The sequence below is a fragment of the Anopheles aquasalis genome, chromosome 3, assembly GCF_943734665.1.
Source record: "Anopheles aquasalis chromosome 3, idAnoAquaMG_Q_19, whole genome shotgun sequence".
In the NCBI taxonomy this organism is placed as follows: Eukaryota; Metazoa; Arthropoda; class Insecta; order Diptera; family Culicidae; genus Anopheles; species Anopheles aquasalis.
This window is the reverse complement of record NC_064878.1, coordinates 47,081,564-47,104,085: the sequence shown is the minus strand read 5'-3', so window position 1 is coordinate 47,104,085 and position 22,522 is coordinate 47,081,564. Positions and strand designations below refer to the sequence as shown.

General features: G+C 48.4%; 4 protein-coding genes across 7 annotated transcripts in view; 2 read left to right on the top strand and 2 right to left on the bottom strand.

The window, feature by feature from the left end:
* LOC126574848 (Down syndrome cell adhesion molecule-like protein Dscam2) overlaps positions 1 to 3,243 on the bottom strand; it is a 39,192-nt gene extending 35,949 nt beyond the window's left edge. For all 4 annotated transcript variants that reach the window (XM_050235238.1, XM_050235239.1, XM_050235240.1 and 1 more), the window contains exon 1: positions 3,106 to 3,243. The gene's annotated coding sequence lies outside the window, so the exon portion shown is untranslated. The remainder of the gene's footprint in view (positions 1 to 3,105) is intronic.
* An 8,163-nt stretch (positions 3,244 to 11,406) lies between these two features.
* Positions 11,407 to 13,404, top strand: LOC126574811 (zinc finger Ran-binding domain-containing protein 2-like). Its single transcript, XM_050235194.1, has 3 exons — positions 11,407 to 11,651; positions 11,825 to 12,117; positions 12,202 to 13,404. The coding sequence occupies exons 1-3, from the start codon at positions 11,563 to 11,565 to the stop codon at positions 12,891 to 12,893; spliced, it is 1,074 nt and encodes a 357-aa protein (XP_050091151.1). The 5' UTR covers positions 11,407 to 11,562; the 3' UTR covers positions 12,894 to 13,404.
* Positions 13,405 to 16,131: 2,727 nt separating this feature from the next.
* LOC126576700 (uncharacterized) lies at positions 16,132 to 21,278 on the top strand. The gene is made up of 6 exons (XM_050238006.1): positions 16,132 to 16,175; positions 18,902 to 18,972; positions 19,038 to 19,154; positions 19,236 to 19,467; positions 19,537 to 20,250; positions 20,447 to 21,278. The coding sequence occupies exons 1-6, from the start codon at positions 16,132 to 16,134 to the stop codon at positions 21,276 to 21,278; spliced, it is 2,010 nt and encodes a 669-aa protein (XP_050093963.1).
* A 777-nt stretch (positions 21,279 to 22,055) lies between these two features.
* Positions 22,056 to 22,522, bottom strand: part of LOC126575854 (putative 1-phosphatidylinositol 3-phosphate 5-kinase) — a 6,468-nt gene continuing 6,001 nt past the window's right edge. Inside the window, exon 8 of the mRNA XM_050236834.1 lies at positions 22,056 to 22,468. Coding sequence (XP_050092791.1) covers positions 22,420 to 22,468 — 49 coding nt within the window. The 3' untranslated portion in view covers positions 22,056 to 22,419. The remainder of the gene's footprint in view (positions 22,469 to 22,522) is intronic.

Sequence of the window (22,522 nt, the reverse complement as noted above, 5' to 3'; positions counted from 1 at the left end):
CTCCGGGGTTTTTTTTCCTTCGCGTTTGCATCTCTCGTGTGCCGTGTGTGCGGTGCCTGTCCTCAGCTGAACGTGAAGGACCTCAAGGACCTCTGATGGCGTGGTGTGGCGCCAACGAAGGAGCTAGAGAGAGAGTGTCCTAACGAGCGTATTCCGTTGTTATTGTTGTCACATGCTGCACGCCACCCTTCCCTGTCGCGACACGCTTCTTTTCAAACGGAACTGCAGCCACCAACTTCTCCCCCATTGCACCCCCATTCATCCTTTCCCCACTAATGTGGATCGTCGAGCACACTTCCGTCGGCCATCGGTTGTTTTGCATCCTCTAGCGCTCCAACTTCCCGCCGTCCCGCTGCGAGGGTTTTTATTTGTATTTTGCACCCTTCTGTGAGCGAACCACCCGTACCGCGCATCCCTCATGCCGTGGTTCGTGCGTTTTTTTTTGTCACCAAACCACGCGGTGCCGGTAACGACGACGACGACGGCAACAAGGACGGTGCTTGATGATGGAGTCATCATGGAGCTCACTCATAACTTCATCGTCACACCGTCACAAACACACACGCTACACTCTGTCACCGTCGAGGCACAGACCGGGCCGGGCCGGGCCGGGCCGGGGGTGGTTGTTTTCCTGTTCCTTTTTCCCGGTCCCACGGTACCCGCGCGGCTACCGGAAAACTATCAAACATCACTTTCACTTTCGCTCAATATTCTTCGCTTTTTTTCTCTCTTCACTTCCGTCGATGCACTCTTGGATCCCGGTGCTACCGTGGGTGACGTACACGGGCACTTGGATGTGATGATGCCACGTGGAATAAACTTTGTCTTATCGCAGTAGGCCCGATGGTGGCCTCTCTGGCTCGTAACGGGTTCTCCGGTTTTACATTGTCAGAGCCCCACCGAGGTATCGATAAATCATACTGCACCAAAAAGGATGTGATGCTGGTGTGCTGCAATTGAACCACCGACTCGACTGCGACTGTAACGCCAACCAGGAAATGAATGTATGTGTGCCAGTGTATCTATCGCTTCCTGTCCAGAATCGCACTATCGCACTAGCCCCCGGGATGCTACCAGGATGATCAGCTACAGACCACCAACCGGCTGCCAGCCTATCCTGCTATGTATTCGAACTCGCATTGGAAGGGGGGGGTGGGTAATGGTAATGGCGGTGCAGGTGGCCGGACCCACCATTGCTGGACGATGCAATTCACATAATTATTCAAAAGTACGAAACCGAAGAGCAATAAAATCATCATCTCGCTCGCTCACTAGAGCATCAGAGTATCTCCCGGACTCCTGGACTCGTGGAACACTCCACGCACTCCCGCACACTATGTGCTTCCCGTTTCCGGTCGGCGAGCCGGAAAGGACATGAGCACACACTTGGAAACTGTTTGAGCAAACACATGGACTCCGGCACCGATGGTGGCAGCATTGGATGATGATAGTGTGTTCGGCCTCTTCCCTTTATCATCTACCTCTGCTGCTGCTGCTCCGACGATGATGATGATGATGATGCTGCTGCGAAGCGACGGTGCGAACAGTTATTTTCCGCTCACACTCTGCTCCTGCTGCTCCTGCTGCTGCTGCTATGCTGATGTGTTGCTGTTGCTGGATACTACTCATCGACCATCACACTCCACCCTTCTCCCGTGCCATGATGGAATAGTTTCCCGGAGAGTAGGAGGCGTACAGCGATTCCCGGAGCATCATGCTCTGCATCACCGAGCCCATCATAACGTGGTATTTCGAGCATTTCGCTTACGACGCCACTAGCGGCAGGCACAAGGCACGAGGCAAAAACGAGGATCCAGACAAACACAACCGGGGAAAGGCTTTTCAGTGAATTTTGGGGAAATTGCATGTCAGCAAATAAAATGTATTTTTTTTTTCAAAAAGCGCAAAACATGTCTAGCGAGAGAGTGAGACAGCGGAAGGTTTCGAGTAATGTGCAACGAATTGTATTCCAAATGTTCCAATTTTCCATTAATCTATTTGCAAAACTGTACGCTCGGTGTTAGTGCGTACCACAAAACCCCCCGGTACGTAGCACTCAGACAGCAAGCAGATGATAACGCATCTTTTCAACTAGTCTAGCCAGCTGGTAGTGATGTGCACAACCGGGGGAGAGGCGTCATGTGTGTCGCGTGTTGGGTCACCGTGCTCCGTCACCCACCCTCCCCGGACACTCTCACATTGCGCTCATCATGCTCAACGATGTGTGTCAATCTGCGTACCCTCGACGCACTCGGTCCGCCGTGTGTTGCGAGATAGATGCGATAGAGCTTTGAGGACGACGAACATGATGATGATGTTGATGATGATGGCGATGGCGGTGGCCTACAACGAGCGGCGCGACAGTCGCTACCGATGATGAGATACAAACAGAGCCCGGAGTCGGTCGGCCGGAGTCGGTTGATATAGACATCGCGCTTTGAACCGCACACCGCTTAAGCACACGCGCTCCCTCGGAGTACATAGCGGCTCCTCCGGTGCTCCCGCTCCCCGAAAAGCCGACAGAAAAGGATGCGTGGAGAGGATAAGAGGAGTCCGGAGAGGTACGGGTCACGAATAATCAAATGAAACCTACCTACAGCGGGTTCGCGGTGGGACAGAAGTGGAAAATGGCTATGCAGAAGGATGGATGTGTTGATGAAGGACTACAGCACGGATGCAAAGTGATAATGTGTGGTATCCCCCACCCCGGCAACCGTCCCCATCTTATTCCTTAGTCCTCTAACTCCACTGCACAGTCTCGCGCAACGGAATGCATGGCTTGCTCCTCTTCGGAAAGAAGCACAGCAGTTGCCAAACGAAACCAACCAGAACAAACAGGTGTGTGCTCGTTGTCACTCACGTCCGACATCTCAGTAAACGCATGCACGGCCGTCTCCTTTCACTTGACGCCTTTCGTCAACGAAAGTAATCACCACGCGACACCCTTGTATATCCAAGCAAGCAGTCGCTGATCAAAGTGATCATCTTTGGCAATCCATCAAATCCACTGCCCTACTACGATCGACAGATGAGCTGCTGCGCGACGAGCTCAACGCTTTCAAAAGTTCACAAAACTTAAAGGAAAAGGGACGACAAAACAATCACCTCGAAAGCACGCTGTGCCGGTAATCCGGCCGGTGAGGAGATACGAATCACGCAACAAGCACCAAACGCCACGCACTCGCAACACAGAAAGAATCGCTACCGCTGCTACTGCTGCACTTTTCGCGCGCGCACACACGTCCTCACGGCACGACGGCCAACCGCCAACTATATCATTTCAAATAGAATAATATCCTCTCTAGCGCTAAGAATCCTTTCGGAATGATACATGATATATAAACAAATTTTCATCATGTGCCCGCCGTCGCCGCCGCCGGTAGCTCTCTCTCTCTTTCGTGTGACGACGACGACGGTACGATAAGGGAATGAGGGGGCGAGAGGGTGGGTGGGATGGGAGGAGATAGTGGAGCCATCATCCCCTCGCGGGCCACCCTCATTCAGTAGCATCAGTCGTAAAGTAGCGAGTATCTCTCTGCTATACGCGCACACTCGTCGCCAGTGTGTGAGTGTGGTGTGTGTATGTGTATGTACATGGACGTGTGTCTGCTTTCACGTGTACCCCCAACACATACACACCCCGGGGGGGGGGGGGGGGGGGGGGAGGGGAATGAAATCGGCGCGCATCCTTCCTATCGCCGGTTGCGCGCATGCACATGTGTGTAGAGGAGGAGAGAGCGGGAAGAGGATTCGGTTCGGCTATGCTCATTCACATTCTCTCGTCCTTCGCCACCACCACCCACTACGCACCCCCCATCCACCCCCGGAACCACGGTGGCTCGTCTGTGTGCCGGCACAGTATAGTAGCATCATCGGATAACTCTCGTGCGAAGGACTCGTAGCGTATGTGTGCCAGTGTCTGTGTGCCGTTGTGTTGTCATTCTCAACCGGTGGGCACAATCGGAGGGAGCTCTGCAAGGAAGGTGAGACAAGTGACGGATGCTCTGATTCTCTGTCTCTGTTCATCCTCCACCACACCGAAGGGGGCATTCGTGTGTGGGGGGCGAAAGGATACATCTAGGATACATATAAGTATATTCGGATGGAGGGGGGGGACACCACACAACATACAGAGGATGGCTGCTGTCAGGAGTGAGAAGAGTGTTGTGTGTTGGCGACGGAGGAGTAGTAGAGTCTGAGTAGCCTCCGACACACAGAATCCCCAAACAGTGATACTGACAGTGTAGGACGCGTGATTCGCAAACACTACTGTGCGCGGATCTGTTTTACAATCGAGCGATTTTGCACAGGGTTCTCGAACCATGGATTGTTTTGGTTGATAAACCAACGTTCTTATCAAAAGGGCTATCCATCTGCTGCTCTAGATGCTGCCATAGAAGGATATAGTGCTTCATTGTTGAGCTAGGATCTACTAAAAAGCTTAATATTATAGGGGGTGCTTCGGTAATTTCTGCCCAAAAAAAGGATCATTTTTGACGATTTTTAGTGACGCAACCATTCAACTCTATTTTTCCAAGTGAATGGCCTATTAAACTGCTACTTTTAAAGAATATTTTGTTTTATTTTGGGGAAGATTCATTACAAACTCCATCCATGGAATCAAATTTAAGCAGTCATGTCTTCGATAAGATACTTTTCACGGTGCACATCGTAGCTGCGTGATGGGTCATCAGAAAAATACAAATCGATACTCGATTGAAAGATTATAAGTTTATCCAAGTTGGCCCGTCGAATATTTGATGAATTTCCTATTTTCCGATTTTTGGCAGATTTTTGAAATTGAAAAAGTGATGCCTTTTGCAATTTTGCCATAAAACACGAATTTTAAAGATTTGTTTAAAAAAAAGTATCAACAATTTTCATAAAATCTCACCGAGGCTAACTGGCAAATATTGTAAAGATTGTGTGTTAAAAATTTCAATTCGATTGGTCCAGTAGTTTTAACGGTACGATGGGCACCGACTTTGAGAACGTTGGCTTTGGGAAACGCTCTTCAAAGTAGCGTGCTGCATGGAACCTTGTATGAAACGCGGATTCTTGAAAATCTGTAACTTGGTCAGTTTAGCTTCGATTGATCCAAAAAATGTACATAATGCTCTTGAAAGGATCAGCTTTGAGGGAAAAATGTTAAACAAATATGTGACACAAAACAAAATCAAATCCTGAGGGGGGCCTCTTAACGAAACTTAGCAAATAAATGCAACTAAAAACAATCAAAGTAGTATACAGGCGGTCGGTTTGTGTGAATGTTGTGACCCACACTGAAGAGGAATGCCCACACACATGGTGCGGCACCGATGAATGCCGATTGCTCTGACGATGACGATGACGATGATGCTGGCGATGTTGACGATACGTTTCACCGGCAGCAATCGAAGCGAAGTCTTCTGCCATCCCACCAGGACGCCCAGGACTGACAACACCACGAGAGCAAGTGCTTTCTCTCTCTCTCTTTCGCACTCTCTCTCTCGCTCTATCTCTCGCTCGAATCCACAAGGACTCGCCTCACGAACGAACGAACGAACCGACAGGATGGGGATCTGTACCGCTAGCGATTATCACCCACTCCGTTGCCTTCCCTCCTTCCCCGGCCACCACTCAACGCCATAACAGCACCAAGCTCCCACCGCCCCCGCCCCTTTCCCACCCTATCGTACCCAAAAACCGGCGCTGCGAGAGATAGAGATGTTGTGAAAGAGATCCTCGCTCCGTTCCGGCACTCTTTGCCGGTTCGGGGGGGTGGTGGAAGCAGTTGAGGCGCCACCATACACACAGGAGATAAAATTGTTAGAATGTTACACATTTGTCGAGGTGAAAAGAATGAAGGGATAATATGATGATACTATGGCAGCACTGCTGTTGCTGCTCCTTTCTTTCTTCGCTATCGTACCATGTCGTACCATTCGACTGGCACGGAGCGAACGCGCGAACGATGCTAGTCGGTAGGTCCCGGTGGCACCAGGATCGCTCGCTATGTACAGTCGAAGAACGTTTATGCCAGCCAGCCAGCCAGCCAACTCATTGGCTAAATTTTATTGGACCGGATAGTACGGATAGCGAACTGGTATCGAATGGGTTTACAGCGTTTACGTTTACGGGGCCACGTTTAGGAAACGGTTTTTTTCAATTTCCGAAAGTGTACGTTGCATTTCGTTCCTGCCGCGTCCTTTTTCTCCTGTTTTTTTTTTTTCGCGTGCGAACCCTTTTTCGGTGCGTAATCTACTATCGCGATAGGCGATAGTCAGCCAGCTGGCCCACGGTATGGTGTGGCGCCTGTGTGCTTTAATCCCCTCCGTTGCACGTGTTGAATTTGTTTTTAGTTTTTTTTTGTGATAAGAAAGTTATTAAAGTTTGTTCTTAAATGATATATCAAGTTATTGAGTAACTGTTTTACAAAGTTCCGACACTTTTTTAAATAAATAAAACTAATATTTAAAATTCTTCCTTTTCTTTCAACCAGGTATTCATCCTTTAGGGCCCGGCGGATTGATCCCAAAATTGGGTCCCCTCTTCCGGGAATGGTACACTGGGATTAGGATCCTTTCTCAACCGGCCAGCCAGCCAGCCAGCCAGCGGTTGCTCGGTGCCAGCTGTCCGTATCTAAATTTTTGATTCATGTAAAATTATGAAATAACCATAAAACACACCAACAAACTGTTTTTTATGACTCCATCCCGTGGCGTGACGTTCGCGATCGTTCGTCGAGAAAGCGAGGAAATCAGAAACAATATCCCCCGCACTAGGACTTGGGAAACACTCGCGCAACCAAGCGATGAGACGGTGAAAAACAAACAGACACACATACAGCCACACACATACAGGCAGACGCTCAATATCTAGACTCTGGCTGTGGATCGGAGAACGATGATCCGGAAGAGTGCGGCGAGCAGAGCGGAGTGTGTTCTGATGTTCCAAATTTTGTTACCTTGCATTATTGACTCTGACCTGATATGTGGAGTCTCTCTGCTGCTGCCCTGCTCCTGTTGTGTGCTATGTACTTGGGATCGGAAAAGCTCCACCGGTACCTACTCCCCTGGTGACCTCCGGTGCAGCAGGTACCTCGATATCTCGTCGAACCCGTTGGCGAACCCCCGAACCGTCAACGACCGATAGCATCCTGTGTGCCTCGTTGAGATGAGGCTCGTGGTCCGCGAACCGAACAGAACGCGCACTGAAAAGGGTTCACCGAGAACGGAGTCGGACGGACGGACGGACAAATGATGATTTGGAAAAGGCGGGCGATTTCGGTGCTTAGACGGAATGCCACGCGAGCAACCAGAGACGAACGAGGACGAGCACTACTAAGCCTCTCTCTTGCTCTTTCTCTCCTGCTCTCTCTCTCTCTGTCCCACTGGGGCGCACATCTTCTCGTTGTCTGTGCGCGCTCTGGGACGAAAGCTCTGGCTGGTTCGTCATGATGGTGAAGCACCGGCTCGGTCCATGCTGGATCCATCCTTTCCCTCCCGGTGCGGGGGGCGCAGCCATCAAGATTTCGACATTATGTATCCCATTTATCTGTCGGAACGAACGGAACGTTGAGCCTGGAGGCTGGAGACCGGTGGCTGGAGCCGGGCGAACTTCACACATGCTTCCCTTATGCAAGGCACACACCAATCGCTCTTCGTGTGTGTCTGTTGGCCCGTACTGGAATTGGCGTGGTGGTCACGACAGATAGCACTTCACACACTGCTAGGTTCTTGCCCTTCTGCCCTTCTCTCTCTCTCTCTCTCTCTCACTATCTCGTCGTCGATGATCCTCGCTTCTGGTGTGTCTTGGCGAGTGGCGGCTTTTGAATACATTTGTACCGTATGATGAGATGGGTGGCGCGCGCGCGCCGGTACGCTTTCCATCTCTTTCCCAATTCCCACCACAACCGGTGTTGGTCCTTCAAGCCGGTTGCCAAACAAAACTTGACACTCGAAGAGATCGCCAGCATGCAATCTGCCCAGCAAGCTCCCGGACCGGCGGAGCTGGCGGTGGGCAAACAGAGTGCCGGCCCCGAGAGTCATCAGAAGAATAGGGGATTTAGGGGTTGGTGGACAAAGGGCAACGCAGTCGCATGTTATGAGTGTCGGTTCTTGTGGTTCTGTGGTTCTCCACCAACCGCCTCTTCCGTGAAGTCATCGTCAGCGAATGCCCTCCTCCTTGGCGATGAGCTGCGTCGCTACTCTCTCTCTCTCTCTCCCCCTATTCTTCCAACGATCACGAGCCGGACGATAGGAAGGGATAGATAGGGCTCTAAGCATATTTGCTAAGCATTATGCACTGAAGATTAAAAGTATCCGAGATGGCCGAGGAATGACGAGCGAACAAATAGATTTCGTTGCCGCCCTGTCCGTCCGTCCGCCAGGTTCGCCGTGTTCCGGGGCCACTATTGCAGATCATGGCGATGGGGGGTGTTCCTGTCCGTTCAGCAAATAGTAGCTGCTTGCTGCTTCTGTTCTCTGCTGTATGCTTCTCGCCATCGCTCTGGCCCAGACACATCAGACAGAACAGTAGCACCAGCAGACTGATAGAAGTGTCCGGAGGGCACTCGTATGTGTGCATGTGATTTGGTGTGCTGCTGCTGTCCCGACACACCACACACAAGCAAGCAAGCAAGCGAGCGTTCTGTGCGAAACATATCCTTCACATATAGGCCCGAGGGGCTGACGGCTATGTATTGCCACTAATTTCGTGTCTCGTGCCGTGCCGGTTGAACATTAGATCAGCATCGCCAGCACCGGGCGCATCGGGGTCTCGTCTTTCGTACGCTCTCTGACCATCTCGCTCTCCGGAGCCACCCCCCAAAAAGTCGACCAGTGTGCCATCCATCTGGCGCTGCTGCTGCTGCTGCTGCTGCTGCTGCGTGGAGACGAGGTCCAATATCGGACGAAATGATGAAACACGGAACACGCTGTTCCGGCTAGTAAAAGGCCGATCCGATAAGAATCCATCCTGCCTTCCCCGGAAACGAACTCGATACGCTCCATCCTTCATTGGTTGCCTGTTGCCACCGCAACCACAACACACACGTAGATCCGTGGCTACTGCTCGGTCGGTACCAAGAAGAATGGTTATTCATTTTTATTTCTTCAGTTTTCCAGGCCAGTGTGCTCGGTCGGCTGCTCGATCCTGGCTGCTGGTTACCGGACTCCCGGAAGAAGAGGCACAGGAGGCGCATGATTGTTATTAATGGTCGTGAAAAATCACCACCAATTATCGCTCTCTGTTCCGTTGCTCGTGACTCGCTCGCTTGCGCCACGGCCAACTACGGAGTCGATGGGGGCGATGAGGGCGTAAGCTCCTGGAAATGTGGACCAAAGGAGAGACTGCGAGTTTAACCAGTTGCACGTAGCACGGTGGAGGCGCATGTGTATGTATAACCTTCGACGGAGCGGATAGAGTTGTCTCTGTAGCGTGGGAAATATATTAACTCCAAGTTTGCCATAAATTTCCTACCGCTTGTGATGACGGGACGAACATGGTTCGGGAGGGGGGGGGGGGAAGGAAGACTAGTGGCACAACCGACACTAGATGCCCGTTCGATCTGGTCGACCGCAATCGTTTCGGTTTCTGCTGCTGCTGCTGCTGTTGCTGGTGTACTACGGTGTCGCTGTTATGATGCTGCTTCATCCACCACTCGACGGTGATGATGAAGTTTTCCCAGTTTACTGGCAGCATGTCAATTGAATTATAAAGTTTAGAGCTAGTGTAGTGGCTGCCGTACCACTCGAGACAAGTTCTCTCGGTGCTACGGTTTTTGGGGGGGGGGGGGGGGTGGTAAGGAAGGAGGAACTTTTTCACTCATGATTGTTACCCATGCAATATTGATCCTCCGTCGTTTCGCAATAAACAATGCGTGTGCAGGTAAGAAGATAAGGAGTTGTGGGGAAAGGGTTCTTCGGGTCTAGACTTTGGTTAGAAGTACGGTTGAAGGTTGAAGATAGCTGCTGGTATTCATATGGGAGATAGAATGAAGGCTATTTGTATCTCAAATCAAATATTGATGTTATGTTAGTTTATTAATAATTTAAAGCGCAGATTTCACAAGTATTTGAACACTGAAACGATTTGAAGAATGTCGAGAATGCTTTAACAATACGAGGTAAAAAGTATTATTACAAAAGCAAATGCGTGGTTCGAATCAAGCCTGAAAATTATGTAGCTTAATAAGTTTATGTTGTTAACTGAGCAATCCCAATTAAATATATCTGAAAGATTGTGATTCTTTTAGACTCAATAAATAAATTTCAAACTTGTTATTTGATCACAATTTAAAAATGTACTCAAGCGAATAAGTTTCTTCTAAATTCACGTCTACACAAGAACAATCATTGGTGTTTTTCAACACTAGGTTGAGGTAAGGTGCATTTTGAGATGAAAGAGTAGAATAATTTAGATGAATATTACAATTTAAGGTAGTATGTGAGATAGATCCGTCAATGCGATATTACTTCCCTTATATTTTGATAAATGTTGTGAATGAATAACGCGCCTGTTTGGCCTGTTTGTATGATCAAGATGTCTCAAGGACCTTCCGTAAACCAGGAGCTGATTTTTGGTCGCAGTTGCTACCACCACCATGCAACCCATTGCTGGAACACTGGACGATGTTGTTGATTCGCACTTCGTCCCTCTTACCTTTTCAAATACTGGACACAAATTGGGTATTTCCGGCTTATCTTTTCGTGGAACCCTTGATCCGCAAATGTAGCAACCTATGATACGGAATCATGGACAGCGAAATTTAAGCGGATTCGGTTTCAGCAGCACAATTGCTAAGTCCTCCCGATCCTCGATGAATGTTGTTACTGTCCTCGATGATGCCAGCTTCATCCAACCGTTACGCTTTATTGTAAATGTGTGTTCGGGTTAGAATCTACAACCCGATGCTGCTTAGCAGACCATTGATAAGCACCTGACCGATCACACCACGCTCACCTATTTCGGGTATCGCTCTCCAAATGACGAGCTTAATGCACAGGCCTAAAGATGCATCCATGCACTATGCTGCGTCTCGAGAGTAATGTGTTTAATTCACTGATATTGCGGACAAGTTAAAACAGCAAAAGTAGAACGAAACAAGTCTTGTTATTCCGGTTAAATTTAAAAGTTCCAATCCGTTTTCGCCCTCTGAATCTGTGGTGCCAGTTGGATCGGCGAATTAACCGAGAATTAATTTTATTTTACAGTAAATTAAGGTATTACGAAGAGGATATCGAAGTGAAAATCCCTTCTGGAATTAAAACTAAAACTTTAAGGTAGAAATGCACCCCTTCCCCCTTCTTCACACCTTAATTTACGCGTTAAACTGTTGGCTGTATGAAAAAGAGAAGCACAACCAATTTCAACGGCGAGATCTACCGTTTCGCTCTGTCTGGCAACACTGTCCAACCGAAGCTGGCATCTGTGAATGTGCGCTGTTTTCCCCGAAAAAGGATAATTGATGAAAAGGATAAAGTGTGTCGCCACAGCCTCCAAGCGTTACAGGATCGGTTTTCAGGACTTGCTCAAGAGTCTGAGCATTGAGGAGCACCGAGACCAGGCACATACGGGGCCATGAGCAGTACCGGCCACACCAAATCTGACGACGGGAAACGACCAGCACCCAATAACAAGAACGGCGATTGGACGTGCCCGGAGCCCGAGTAAGCAAATGCAGGCAATTTGTAGCGCCGCCAAATAGTAGAGTTATTAGGGATCTAACGTTTTGGCTTCCCACCCTCCGCACCCTCCTTGGATTCCCTTGGAATTGCCCCGTCGTCCGCAAATGCCGCCGCTCCTTGATTGTGGCCGTGACCGCGCTGCTCGCTGGGAGTAGTTGTAAAAATATAAACTTTGCCCGCCGGAACCAATGTAACCGGTGCGGCAAGGAGCGTCCCAACAGTGGTTCATCGAAGCATGGATCGGCAGCTAGCGACTCGGACGGTGGTGGCAGTGGGGGCAAAAAGAAGACGGGCACCGAAATCGGAAAGGCCGCAGCGGAGAAGTCACGCGGCCTGTTCAGTGCCGAAGACTGGCAATGCAATAAATGCGCCAACGTAAACTGGGCCCGGCGCCACACATGCAACATCTGCAGCGCCCCACGGTTTTGCGACGTCGAAGAGCGTACGGGTAAGTCCTGGCGATGGTCTCATCCGGCGACGGCAGATTATTGATTTTTCCGCCCCCTTTTCTTGCTGTGGGCACACTCGGCAGGTTACGGAGGAGGCTACAACGATCGTGGTGTAGTGGAGTACAAGGATCGAGTGGAGTCTGATGACGAGTACGACGAGTTTGGACGCCGTAAAAAATCGAAATCGAAGCAGAAGGAACAGCAACTTGCACGGACGGCATCGCGACGACGGAGAAGCTACTCGGATGACGAACATCACACGGAAACTAGCAGCAGCAAGCGCAAGGAACCGCGAAAGAGGCGTGCCGAGGATTCCGAGAAGGAAGAGGACGAGGAACCGGATGATGAGGACGAAGACGACGAAGAGGAAGACGAGGATAATGAGGATCTTTCAAAGTACGATCTCTGGGGATCGGAGGAAGAAGATGCTTCGAGCAAGAAGCCACCGGTAGCGAAAGTTTCCGGCGATAAGCATAAACCAACATCACACAAACACCGTTCACGCTCTCGTTCGCGGTCACGCTCGCGATCCCGCTCCATCAGTAGGGATCGGAATCGTGGTAGGCCAGGAAACGACTCACGGCCACCAGCAAACAACAGGAGGGCCCCTCCCTCCGATAGCCACGGGCGATCGCACTCTCAACGTTCCAGCTCAACACGCCGACCGGCACGGCCTAGATCGCGTTCGCTCTCAAGCTCACGCTCGCGATCCCGATCCCGATCACGTTCACGATCGCCGCGTTCTTACAGCCGCAGTAAGGACCGTCGACGTTAAGGCATTTTCTAACTACCCGCCCCTCCTTCCCACTGTTGACAGAGGCAGACGATAAAAGATTGGAGGAATAAATGTGTATATTTTAGAGCGAAATGTTAACCTGTTCGTAGCTGTGGTGGCGTTCATTTTCTTCATTTCCCGCGTGGTTAACCGCAAATCTAGCTCATGCTAAGTACCGCTTTCGGATAAGAGAGGCGAACAATTGAATAAATTTGGATTCATTGGATAATTTGAATATCTGTGCAACGAGCTAAACAAAATACTGCAACATGCACATGCGTCTAAACTGAACATTCAAACTTATACTGTCTATAACTACTACAAAAACGGCTCAGTATTGAATCCCTTTCAAACACATTAGCGCATCATATGGAGCTTAGTAGAAATGGTTAACATACATACACACCTACACTATCACCATAATGATACTAGTTTCGAGTTGCGAAACAATGGCCCAGACCAAATGATCACCGATACACTGACCAGAATGAGATAAGTTAATAAATATAGTGCCTGGATAAAAAAAGCATTCAAACTCGAGTGTGAAATCATTCAAAGTTCGTGGTATTTATTTGAAGCAATCAACAACTTCAGCCAGACTTTTTCGCTTTTTTCACCATTAAAACGCAACATGATAAACAATCGACATTTTTAACAGTGAGATGCTGCAATCAAATAGCTTCCAAATTGACTGTAGGTTGTGCTTTTTGAAACATTCTATCAGGATCATCAGGATAATCAGGAAACTGCTACTGTACCCCACGTGCTCCACCAAAAACTGCCGTCCTAAAAGCCACTGCAGTGTCGAAACCTAGCCTAGAGTGAACCACATTTGTACCACAAACGATCATTTGCATTGGTCTTTAAAATGGCAGCGATATTGTAGCATAGAATGAATAAAGGAAAATGTATTTATATGACAAATCTTTTTACTCTTTGAAATGATAATTTTACAATCTTGGACTAAAAAAATGAAAAACTTAAAAATGTCATTAACCCCATTAATGTATAGGGTATTGAATGACCATTTAAATCAATTATACAATTATCTAATCCTCAGTTTACCTGCAGAAACGGATCTTCTTCTAACAGCTTCACAATCGCTTCACATTTCCGGTTTGAAGTGGTCCATTGCTAATTAATGGCCACCATAAAACAGAACAATTTTAATGTCCTATCACCGCGTGTAAATCTTAACCATTACAACACGTCGTAAAACGAGTCGGATATCAAATTCCCATCCATCATGGGGCTTCTACAGGGCTGGGCCGCTAATCGAAATCGGGAATTGATTGGCGAATGATTTCCAGCCTAAGCGTTACATTGCGGTCATTACAGCTAGGGTGTGGTCTCGAAGGATACGTCTTCGAACACTTCGAACACATCACGTATAGGTGTGGGACCGTATGGGCTGAGCCCTCACTCACGTAGATTAATTTGCAGATTAGGACGAAGGTTTTCCGCAATATGACCGTGACCAGTCGGTATCATACCGAAGCCAACCAGCCAATCCGCCCGCTCGCCCCCAGTGTAGGAGAATTTGGTTTTCCTTCTAATGAACGGGGCGCTAAAAGCCACCCCACGTCGGAACTCGAACATCAAAAATGGCTTTCTCCTTCGGGGGCGGCGGCGGACTATAGCCCAACGAACTGTTGCTGTCAACCTTGAACTGGATTTGAATTCTTCACTTTTACTTTACCAGTTCCCTTGCTCCGGAGCCCGGGCCAGGAAGGAGTAATTTGTGGTTCCCTCCTGCTGTACGTTCGATATCATTACACGGTATGCCACATGGCATGGTAGCGATGTGGTGTTAATATTTTTCGACGGAACTCCTATACCTGCTGAACTATTACCGTGAATAGCTTAACAGCAGATTTAGATAGCTATCTGCGTGTTCTCTCGGTGCAAAGACAACAGGAATGTAATCAAATGTTTATTGGTGGCGCCAAGGTACTTGAAACTGCTTCTTTTTATTCCTCTTTGGGCTTTAAACTGACCACAATCACATCATTATGTGTTTCATTCTCATAAAATCTTTCAAAAATATATCTACACCACACGAGATAGAGCCATTTCGGTGATAGAATATCTCGTCCGGCTTCTACCTTACAGGAGGCGAGACCGCAATCCTTCTGAGTGCTACTGGCACCCACGTTGTGGGTTCGTCAATACGAAGTCAGCATGTTTGCGCTACGGAAAGCCATAACGATTAGTTCTCCACGTTGGAAACCGTTGTTGCCTTGAGATGGTAGGGTCAAGGCGGTACGCCTCCATCCGTGGGCTAGCTACCATATGTGTGTATTTGTGTGTGCCGCGGTCTAAACTGACCATGGCTCCGTTTGCCTGGGGAAGGGAACAACACTGCCATGCCATGTCCTGTGGTACCAAGCAGGGATCCAGGAGGGAGAGAACACGGTTCGCTCGCTAACACGAGTTCGTCCCGGCGCGAAGGCACGACGCGCGGGTCGCCATTATTTTTAGCGACCACAGTGGAGTCCGATTGACGCTGCTGCCGCCAAGCCCGATGCCAGCGATGCCTAGATTTAGTAACGCCTCAGCGAGCCACCACGAAGGATGTGTGGCCGAAGGATGTGGTCACTACTCGCGTGCACGGCTCGTTACTCCACAGGACGATCGAAGTGACGCGAGAAGAAGCGAGCGAGCAAGGGTGCTATCGTCGCGACATCACACAGCACGCCATGACGCCGTGGAGGACGTTGGAATGAAGTGATAAACCGTGGGTCGTGGGTTAAGAGGCGCTCGTAGGCGCTCTACGTAGTGTACTCTTTGGAGTGTTCCCGTCTCATCGGAATGCTACGCACATAACAGCCGCAAGTGTCGGTGCCAGCGATGTGCCAGCGTAACGTGCGATATAGGGTCAATGTCGTTAAAATGAAATTGCTTCCGTGTCGTGCCGTGTGGCCAACAAGCATGAAATGTGATAATTCTTCAGACGGGCACAGTGTGAGCACTGCAATGCACATTGTGCTGTGATAATGCTAGAATTAGATATTCCACGTGTCTACGGTTAATGTTACCTCAAAGCGTTAAGCAGCGAAAAAGGGAAATAGGGGGGTTGAAATGTTAGAAATGTTTAAATTTACATTCGTAAAGTGCACAGGCCCGAAATAGCACCTCAGTGCTCCCCCGGAGCCTCAGTATTGTAAGCGTAAGTGTTTTGTGTGGCGATTTGTGAAGAGGCATCGAGATCACCGAGCTAGATTGTTGCTGGAGCAACATGGTTCGCACGAAGCAACGCCACCGTGAGGGTGTGACCGAAAGGTAAGCGCAAGGGGATCACCCCTTTCAGCCCTTCAGCCACCACCCATAAATTAGCTTGACATTTTTGCGCAACGACTTTATTTTAAATTATTATTTCAACACTCGCCAGTCGCTTGTCGTCCTGTACCAGCCACGTGTACGGGGTGCGAACAATTTGAAGGGCACAGGAGCACCAGCAGCAGCAACAGCACCAGCGCGTGCTGGGAGAGCTTTATGAGCGAACTTTTTCCATGCAATTTTGATTCGTGCCAAAAGTGGGTCAATCGTGTAACTAACATTTCCGGCCCGACTAATTGGCCCATAAGCGAAGGAAATGATGCACCCACGGCAATAATGCGGAACCAAACGGGAGTGTGTAGCGGCGGTGGTGCAGGGACTCCCGCTGCGTTCGGAGGGGACCACCAACATCACCATCGACCAAACAACAGTTTACTTGTGGTAAACTGTCTAAGTGGGATGATAAGTGGTTGCACCAGCAATAGCAGCAGGAGCAGCAGCAGCAGATTGCAAATTTAAACTGAAATTGCAAACCAACGTGGGCCAATAAGTGGGTCCATGCCAGCTGAGAGAGGCACTCCATGTAATTCCATTTGGGTTGTAAGCTCAGAGAAAAGCTCACGATCGCTGCTGGAATGCTAGTAGTACGTAGTACGCTGTTGCATTCCTCATGATCCTGCTTATTTCAGATGCTTTTAATGGGAACATCTACTTTTAATCCCTCATATAGAATGCGACGTTTAATCGGAATTGGAATTGGAAACTGGAATATTTTCCCCTGAATACTAATCCTTGCAAGAATATTGTGGAAAACTTTTTGAACAATCGAAGCAAAACTGACAAAGTTATAGATTTTTGAAAATCCGCCTTTCATACAAGGCTCCATGCAGCACGCTACTTTGAAGAGCGTTTCCCAAAACCAATGTTTTCAAAGTCCGTGCCCATCGTACCGTAAAAACTACTGAACCGATTGATTTGAAATTTTTAACACACAATCTGAACACTCTTTGCTAGGTAGCCCCGTTAAGATTTTATGAAAATTGTTGATACGTTTTTTTAAACAAATCTTTAAAAATCGTGTTTTAGGCAAAATGACAAAAAGCATCACTTTTTCAACTTCAAAAATCTGCCAAAAATCGAAAAATTGGTAATTCAACAAAAACTCGACGAGGCTACCTGGATAAACTTATAATCTTTCAGTCGAGTATCGATTTGTATTTTTCAGATCACTCGTCATGTCGCTACGATGGGCACCATAAAAAGTACCTTTTCGGAGACGCAACTTCATAAATTTGAAGTCATGGATGAAGTTTTCGATAAATCTTCCGAAAAATAAACGCAAATATTCTTCTGAAGTTGTAAATTAATATGTCATTCACTTGAAAAAATAAAGTTGAATGGTTGCGTCATAAAAAATCGTCAAAAATGAGCCTTGTTTTGGACAGAAATAACCGCAGCCCCCCCCCCCCCCCCTTAAACAAATTTACAGAAAATTTATGCAACAGCTGATGAAACAACAAATCATAATAAAATGAGCTTCCATGTATAGTTCCATTATACTAAAAATACTAAAAAAATAAATATCAGTTAAGAGTATTACTGAGACACTGCAATTTACTCTCATTTGAGTACGGTGTGTACCAATGCCATTAATGCCAATTGAGTAACACTTTGGTTGGATTAACTGAGTTGTAATGGTTTAATGAAACATATAATGGAATTGTTGAATACACCATAAATTGCCTGACATAATGATGGTCAAATATACAATCCTGCGCGGTCAAATCTGAACGAAACCGTGAAGGACACAGCTGGACATTCGAGAAGATGGCAATGAAGATAAGGCTGCATTTTGTTTGATTTCTTTTGGATGATATCAATTGCCGTGGATCACGCAAGCACAAAATGTTCCTTTTTGGAGGATTTCGATGTAATCATACACTAAATGAGCACTTAAGATACCTCATGCTGATTTGACTCTGATAGTAAATCTTTTTCAGTTAATTAGTATGAGGCAATCTCTCTTTCTACTAAACTGATCTTGTGTGGAGAGTGTTTACTGTTCAATCTTCTAGTGCCCCACATAACTTTTGACTAAATGCTTTAAACGTGGCTAAACAAGATCGAAAAGACAGATGCCAACAGCGCGCGAGCAGCTCATTACCATCAATCACTCCGTATGTTGCCGTTGCTGAAAATTGAATATTTTCCTCCTGCTCCTCCACCTCTCCCCACTACCGAAACCGAAACCATTCCACCACAATCGGGTCCTCAATCGGATGGTTGGTCCCTCTGTGTAATGGATTCTCGTGCCCCGAGCATGTGCAACAAATGCGACACAAAAAATAGGCTTACGCTTTTCTGGCACCGACAACGGCTTCCTGTTCCTGCTCGCGGCTGCGGCGATGCGATGGCCGACAGGATAGCAAACGGCTTCGCCTTGCCAACCCGCGTGGTGGTGTAAATAATGGCAAAGGAAGTTGCTTAGCGATACGCGCTATCGTTTATTTGGATCAATGCACAGGAACGCATCCGTTCGCCAATCGCCAAACGGTTTATTTGGGTTTGGGCGCGTCATTGTCCATTGTGGCTGGCAGAGTTTGTTCGTTCGTATAAAGTTATTTTATTGTGACTTGCCTTAAATTGTTTGTGCCTTTTTTTTTTTTGTTACATTCAAACGGGTCTTTATAACGATTGGATTGTAAGGAAACAATCTCGCCCCTATACAGGTCGTACAACCGTGACCATTTCGATTGGAATATATTCGTCTCCGAACCGGATCTACCACGCCTTAGACACAGTAAGAAGTCGCTCGAGTGGTATGCGGACACTGGTTTTAGCCCTTTTTTTGTGATACACCTCCAGGAACTGGCAGTTGGTGGTATACACCGGAACGCAACGCTGTCCACCATCCGCACGAGTACATAACGGTCGATGAGCTAATCACCCATCGAAAGAGACAGTTTTCCCAGGCACACGCCCGTATGTTACGCTCTATAGTTTAAGGCTTTCCATTTACTTTTTTCAACCGAAACTTACTCCACCTCCTGGTGTTTCCAGCAGGACACCTGGCGAGCAGCTTTACGCTCTACAACAAATCGGAACCATCGCTACCGTCGGCTGTTGAGCAGCGGTCCGAGTACGCCGAACGGTTCCAACGCCAAACTACGCCCGTCCACGAACGAGCGGTTCCGCTGCGCCGAAGCACCTCGCTGCACATCGAACCGGGCACGATGAAGGGTTTATCGGAGAACCATGCAAAGTTCGTCTGCTACTCGCAGGACACGATTAGCAAGTAATGTCACGGGCATCACGGCCTCAGAATGTGATGTCCTCTTCTGATGCTTTCCGATTTTCTTACCAGATCACGCCCTCCTGCGATACGGCCCGAGGAGAGCTTCAAGCTTCCGGAAGGCCGGCCCGGCAAGGGAAATGGACTGGCCGATGCGTTCTCCGAGTACAAGTCGGCCTTTCTGCCGTACGACTTTCTGCCAAAGAGCATGGAACCACGCCACCGGAATCTGCACCGCAGCGACAAAGACAAACAGGACGATCTGAGTGCGTCCGATTCGAAGCTGCACAACAAGCAGCAGCTGGCCCGCAGTAACCTAAGACTGACCGGTGAGGCAACGTTTGAGCCCGAGTACGCCACCCAGTACTTGCCGCTGGCGGCCGATAAGTCCCGCTCGACGCCGCAGCTGAACAACATCGCGTTCACGGGCAACTTCCGCGAAACGCCGTCCGAGTATAAGGAGTGCTACAAGTACTACGATCACTTCACCAAGAGTGCCCCTATCCGGAAGTTCGATAATTTGAGCCTTCACGGGACGATCGAGTTTCGGCCGGAGTACAAGGAAAGCTACCGAGAGCTACCGACCGGGGGGCCCAGTGACCAGTGGCGCTCGCAGTGCATCGTGCGGAAGGACAATCTATCGCTGAAGGGAGAGTTTTTGGGCCGTGAGCCCGAGTACAGCCATAGTTTCCGCAATCCGCACATCAAGTGCAAACCGGAGAAGGCTAAACCGAAGGATAACTTTCTCGCCATGCAGGGTGATATGGATTACACGCCGATGTATCGGTAAGTACGCAGTAGGATGGTTGGTGCATTATTAATGAGCGAAAGGTGAACGCTCCTTGCGGTATTAATAGAATCATTCGGGGGGTGACATGTGATGGGTATTAAATTTTAAATCAATTTCCAATATCCATAGAGCCCTTGACCTTTGATAGTGAGGTGACTCTGATCCTGAACCGTTAATGCTTTATTTCTGCAGATGCTCTTATATCGATTATCCCCGTACTCGACCGTTGGTGAAGAAGCCTGTTTGCAGCATAAATCTGGAGGATGTTTATGAGAAACCACCCCGGCGACGCTCAAACCGTCGCAGTCCATCTCCATCGAAGTACAACATTCACGCGGCCGTTTTGTCGGACGCGAAAGAGGGTTTGGACAAGTTCGTTTCGCAGCCCGAGTACCGTAAAGCACAGCGTGAGATGATGATAAAGAAACGATCGCCTCCGAAGGAACGGGGCAGTCTGTTGGCGCAGCGCATTCTTCAGGACAGCCAGCTTACCACCGATACAACAGCAGGTCACAACAACAAGCAACCTACACTGCCAATCGTACAGATCGATACCGTGGGTACCAGCAACAGCAGCAGCACCGGCAACAGTACGCAGAATCCAGCCGTAGCTGGCAGTACGACCGGAGGAGGAGGAGGATCGTCTTCCGGTGATGGATTGAAACCACCCGGTAGAACAAGCAGCCCAATACAGTTGCCGGTGCGGATTGCGAAGCATGGCCGCAGGGCTAAATCACCGATCATTGCCATTCAGCGCGAGAATGAACCCGTCGTGTTCTACAAGGATCTGCACCGGAAGGCGCAACACGTGCGCAACCGGACTAAGGTGATAGAGGGCAATCCTACCTACCACCATCCACCGGCCCCAGGACGCCCGGCCGCTAGGAAGCATCATCCGGGCGGGACAGTGGACAAGGGGAAGGTCGCCAGCACACAATCGTTTGTGGTACTGAATGCACCGGCCAAGCACCGGGCCAGCCGGTGGGCTGAACCGGCCACCATCTACGATTCACATTTCTACTAAGCACCAACCCCAGGAGCCTCCGGGGTCTAGAACATTTTCGATGTAGTGTAATTGAATGTTTCTAAATTATAATAAATACCAAAACGGATGGATGAAGTGATCGTATTCTGGTCTTTGAACTGAAGCTTTTCTTCTATCGCCAAGAATGTCACGGGAGCGAGTGTCATTCATCTTCTTTGATTTCCGAATGCCGTGTGACGATCCATAATGGGTTGTCGCCGCCGTGTTGCCCTAGTTTTGCGCCATGGTTGCGCCACGTGTTGCTGCCAGGCAGTAAGGTTGGTGAATGACTTCGATTTGTGATAACGAACGGTAGAATTATTACAAACGCTGGCCTTCGGTGCAAGGACATGCTGAAACGTGACTTGATGGCGTTCTTTCTGGTTCCCTTTTGGGGCTAGAACTGGAGAATTCAAGTTCATGCTCAAGGTTTAGCCGATGTCGTGTTTATTACCAAAATCGACCGACATTCGGCCTCCGCCAGCATTAGTTTGCAATTTTCTCAAGGACTTGGAAAATATACTGGAGGTTTTCGTTTTATCTTTAATCTGGCACGGATCTCTAGGGGGAAACCCGTTTATTCCATATCACTAGATGAACTGAAGAGATTTGTTCGGAATAAGTATCAAAAGGAAGGTTTTAAAGTCTAGAATCACGCTGGTAATCAAAATTGCCGATGAAATTACAGTGTTTTTTTAATTGCAAGTACATGCACTTGAGAGTAATTTCCATTTATGGTCATCATATTTTCACATCTCTTATGATTTTGCATAGCTGTAGGTGCTGAGAGGGCTTAGATCCAGGCACTCTGTTCATATTTATTACAGACCATTATCAGCGGCAATACATTTCTCTTGGTGCACACATTTGCTCAAAACACAAGCATACACATTAATAAGCAACCATCACACAACTCATAAGCTCGATTTAAAAGGGTTTCGTTAAAAACAGATGAGAAAAGCGTTCGAGGTTCGGTTGTCATATGTGGATAATTATAAATGTAATACAGTTGTAAATTACCTGCCACATAAAACCGAATGAATACTCCAACAAGCATAGAACCAATAAAATACGATAGGTAAGGAAGAACCGCCAGAATTCATCGACGCCAGTGTGCACTCTATATCATCAACGACGTGTTTCACCGCTTTGCTAATCCCTCCCATCGGTCGGGCACACATAGGAAATATCTAACAACGAAAGACAAGCTCCGTAAGCAATTAAAGCATGATCTATCAACGGCG

What these genes read in the sequence shown, in the direction of transcription:
- LOC126574811 (XM_050235194.1), top strand. Translation starts at nt 11,563, where the DNA reads ATGAGCAGTACCGGCCACACCAAATCTGACGACGGGAAACGACCAGCA. An exon ending in TGGACGTGCCCGGAGCCCGA is followed by an intron (nt 11,652 to 11,824) that starts GTAAGCAAATGC and finishes CGCTGGGAGTAG; the next exon opens with TTGTAAAAATATAAACTTTG. An exon ending in CGACGTCGAAGAGCGTACGG is followed by an intron (nt 12,118 to 12,201) that starts GTAAGTCCTGGC and finishes CACACTCGGCAG; the next exon opens with GTTACGGAGGAGGCTACAAC.
- LOC126576700 (XM_050238006.1), top strand. Translation starts at nt 16,132, where the DNA reads ATGGTTCGCACGAAGCAACGCCACCGTGAGGGTGTGACCGAAAG. An exon ending in CGTGAGGGTGTGACCGAAAG is followed by an intron (nt 16,176 to 18,901) that starts GTAAGCGCAAGG and finishes GCCCCTATACAG; the next exon opens with GTCGTACAACCGTGACCATT. An exon ending in GTTTTCCCAGGCACACGCCC is followed by an intron (nt 19,155 to 19,235) that starts GTATGTTACGCT and finishes TGTTTCCAGCAG; the next exon opens with GACACCTGGCGAGCAGCTTT.